General features: G+C 38.1%; 1 protein-coding gene across 1 annotated transcript; it reads right to left on the reverse strand.

Moving 5' to 3' along the window:
• Window positions 1–1,928: 1,928 nt before the first annotated feature.
• Window positions 1,929–2,888, reverse strand: LOC106831702 (olfactory receptor 51F1-like). Its single transcript, XM_014842110.2, has one exon. It carries the CDS (start codon window positions 2,886–2,888, stop codon window positions 1,929–1,931), a length of 960 nt encoding a protein of 319 aa, XP_014697596.2.
• Between the last annotated feature and the right edge of the window lie 1,050 nt (window positions 2,889–3,938).

Consider the following 3,938-nt stretch of genomic DNA (forward strand, 5'->3'; position numbering starts at 1 on the left):
AAAAAAATCCTCTTTTGAAGTTTCCCAATTCCCACGGCATTAACACTGATTTCAAGCTGCCAATATGACATAATTGAACTCAGAGTTGAGAAGAAATACACAGTATGGCCTCTTACAAGCTGGCTTAAGCTGGCTCCATCACATTGCTACCCCAGTGTTTGTAGTATACATGGAAATTCGCTCCCATCTATTACTTTTCCAACAGCAATAAAACTGATATGACTCCCATCAGTTTCCCATCTCTGTTTTCTTCTGAATTTTTCTACCATTTTATACAACTGAGTTTTAAGCTTCGATTTGCCTCTTAAATTGATGTAATTACCATAATCTCTTTTCGGGAATGAAATATTTTACATCTAGCTATATATAACAGTTTACAGGCTGAGCATCCTGAATTATTTTCTTGGTTCTTTTTGTTGTTGTTGTTAAAGACTGGCACCTGAGCTAGCATCTGTTGCTAATCCTCTTTTTTGTTTTCTTCTTCTTCCCTCCCACCAGTACGTAGTTGCATATTCTAATTGTAGGTCCTTCTGGTTGTGCTGTGTGGTGCACTGCCTTAGCGTGGCCTGATGAGCGATGCCATGTCTGCTTCCAGGATCCAAACTGGTGAAACCCTGGGCCACCTGAGCAGAGCACGTGAACTTAACCGTTCATCCATGGGCCCGGCCCCCTTTTGGTTCTTTGACTGCTTAAGAGAACCACAGTAGGTCCTTCATGGCATTTGTGAAATATCTGAAATTTTATGGAAAATTATATGAATGTGTTTATATGTGATTTTTTTGTGGAGAAAGGCTCATGGATTTCACTAGATTCCAAAGGGGCCATTGTGCAGAAAAAGGTTAAGAACCTCGGCCCCAAACTTCCTTACATGCTACAATACTTCATGATCTTTCTAGTTCTCCACAGTTCCTATTTCCCGTAAAGAATTAGCAAGTATCCCTAATCCTTGAAGCTGTTCTATTGACTGTCCAGAACTGGATAATGATCTATGGCTTATATGCCACAATGAATCTATTTCTACCCGTTGTACTATTAATTATGAATGAAGAAAATAGGCTAAAGTATCCTCTAAGAGGGACAACATATCTTTCTAAAGGCATGATATACGGAATTGAGGACCCAGTTCACACTTTTGATCTTAAAACATTTTTCCTAGATGCTTTTGGCAGAGTGTGGACTACACTAGTGAAGAGCATGGCACATAAGATACCGAAAACATGGTTTCAAATCCTAACCCTGTTCCATGTTAGATGTCTAGCTTTTTTTTTTTTTTTGAGGAAGATTACCCCTGAGCTAACATCTGCTGCCAATCCTCCTCTTTTTGCTGAGGAAGACTGGCCCTGAGCTAACATCTGTGCCCATCTTCCTCCCTTTATATATGGGATGCCTACGACAGCACAGCTTGCCAAGCAGTGCCATGTCCACACCCAGGATCTGAGCCAGCAAACCCTGGGCCACCAAAGTGGAACGTGTGAACTTAACCATTGTGCCACCAGGCCAGCCCCAGATGTCTGGCTTTTCATGGCCTAAATGTCTGTAGGCCTCAATTTCTTCATCTCTATAATACAATTAAAAATATTATATATTTCATCGAGATGTTTTGAAGAATAAATGAAAAGTGACTTAAAAGCTGTTAGTAGAAAACATAGTGTAAAATAAACAATCACTAAAATGTTAGTTAATTACTATGAGTATTACTTTTATTATTACATTATTACTATTTTCACATTACCATTATCGGATTATAAAACCTTAGGAGTATATCACACTTATATTTTATGACTGAAAACACAAAAGTGCTTACTAAACATATGTTGAATAAATGAAAAAAAAAGAGAAAAGCTATCAGATAGGCAGTAACCTACCAGGGTTGCTTTTCTACAGTGAAAGTAATTTTTTACAGGTTTTTCTCAAACAATCATCTCTGTTTATTTTGTAAGGAGAAGACTGCATACAGCCTTGCGAATCTGTTTTGTTTTTACACTGTAGATGATGGGATTGAGGACAGCGGGCAAATGCAGGTATATATTGGCCATCATCGAATGGACCACTTTGGGTGCTGTTCGACCATAGCGATGCACCAAGGACAGGCTCATCATGGGGACATAGAAAATAGTTACAGCTCCAATGTGGGAGACACAGGTGCTAAAGACCTTGTGTCGTTCTTCAGGGGAGGCGATATGGAGGACAGAGCAAACGATCAAGATATAAGACAGGATGATGCATGGTGTATCTACTCCTGTGGTCAGGATGAGATTAATTAATCCCCAGATGCTGTTGGCCCGAGTATCAGAACATGCTAATTTAATCACATCTGGATGGTAACAGTAGGAGTGGGAAAGGGTATTCATTTTACAGAAATACAGGGGCTTAAGGAGCAAGAGTAGTGGCACTATCAATACCACAGTGCGTATAATCATTAAGAGGCCCATCTGAATGATTCTGGAATTAGTGAGACTGGTAGTGTACCTCAGAGGATCACAGATCGCCACATAACGGTCAAAAGCCATAGATACCAGCACCCCAGACTCCATGAAGGTAAATCCATGAAGAAAAAACATCTGGACAATGCAAGTATCCAGACTGATTTCTCTTGCATCAAACCAGAGAATGCCTAATGTTGTTGACATTGTAGAAAGAGTCAAGCCCAAGTCAGCAGCTGACAGCATGGAGAGGAAATAGTACATGGGCTCATGGAGACTCTGCTGGGTAATGATGACAAACAGGATCATGCTGTTCCCAGAGAGGGCAACGGTATACAGACAACAGAAAGGAATGGAGATCCAGGCATGGACAGACTCTAGGCCAGGAATACTGGTCAAAAAGAAGGCTGGAAATTTAGATGTCAAGTTACTTAGGATCTCCATGTTGTTCTGGATTGGCAGCATTTATCATCACAATGTTGACATCCTATAGAAATAATAAATTACATTGTTGCACCAAAATATGTAGATAAAATTGCTTATGGTTAGGAAAGTTATCTAAGGTCATGGTTAAGTTCCTTATATATGTTAGTGTACATACATATATATATATAAACATTTTTACTCTTAAATTCAAATAAATATATCCATATAACTTTATAATTTTAATAATAATTATTTTCCATATTGACAGAATTCAAATTCCATTAGATCACAAGATTCTATGAATAGAATATTATTTAAGAACAATCAGTTCATTCAATTTTGTTGTGTATGAAATGACTACGATAAATGCACCTAGATATATCTCTGGGTCTGCAGTGTCCATGTGGGTGTGAATTTTGAATTTTCAGTCAAAAATCTACAGATTTCTGCTAGTGATATACATTTAGAAGTTATCATTGCATAAGTGCCATTTTAAACTGTCAGCGTGTGAACAACCTCAGAAAGTGGATTTACAAGAGAAAACTGTTGACGACAGAATTAGGTGATTGAATACAGAGCATGATAGCAATTAGCCCTCAAAAAGATAAGGATCATCATTTCCACTGACACTAGAGATAAGTGACAAATGGGTATGTTGGTGGAGGGGTATGTAAGGGAATTATCAGGAGTGCCTGCTTGTTGGGTTTTCTTTTCATTGTTTTTTTATTGTGGCCAAATAAACTGAATATAAAATTTACCATCTTACCATTTAAGTGTACAATTCAGTGATATTAAATAAATTCATAATCTTGTGCAACCATCACCAACATCTATCTGCATAAGTCTTTTCATCTTGTAAAACTGAAGTTCTGTACCCATTAGATGCTAACTCCCCATTTCTCAATTTCCTCTGGCTCTGTCAATCACCATTGTACCTTATCTATGATTGTGACTCCTCTAAATGTCTTGTATAAATGGAATCATGCAACACCTGATTTTTAGGACTGGCTTATTTCACTTAGCACTGTGTCCTCCATGTCACAGTCTATGTCAGAATTTCCTTCCTTTTTAACCAAGGCCTACTTTTTT

The sequence above is a fragment of the Equus asinus genome, chromosome 20 (genome assembly GCF_041296235.1).
Source record: "Equus asinus isolate D_3611 breed Donkey chromosome 20, EquAss-T2T_v2, whole genome shotgun sequence".
Taxonomy (NCBI): domain Eukaryota; kingdom Metazoa; phylum Chordata; class Mammalia; order Perissodactyla; family Equidae; genus Equus; species Equus asinus.

Coding starts and splice junctions, on each gene's coding strand:
- LOC106831702 (XM_014842110.2), bottom strand. CDS start 2,888: ATGCTGCCAATCCAGAACAACATGGAGATCCTAAGTAACTTGACATCT.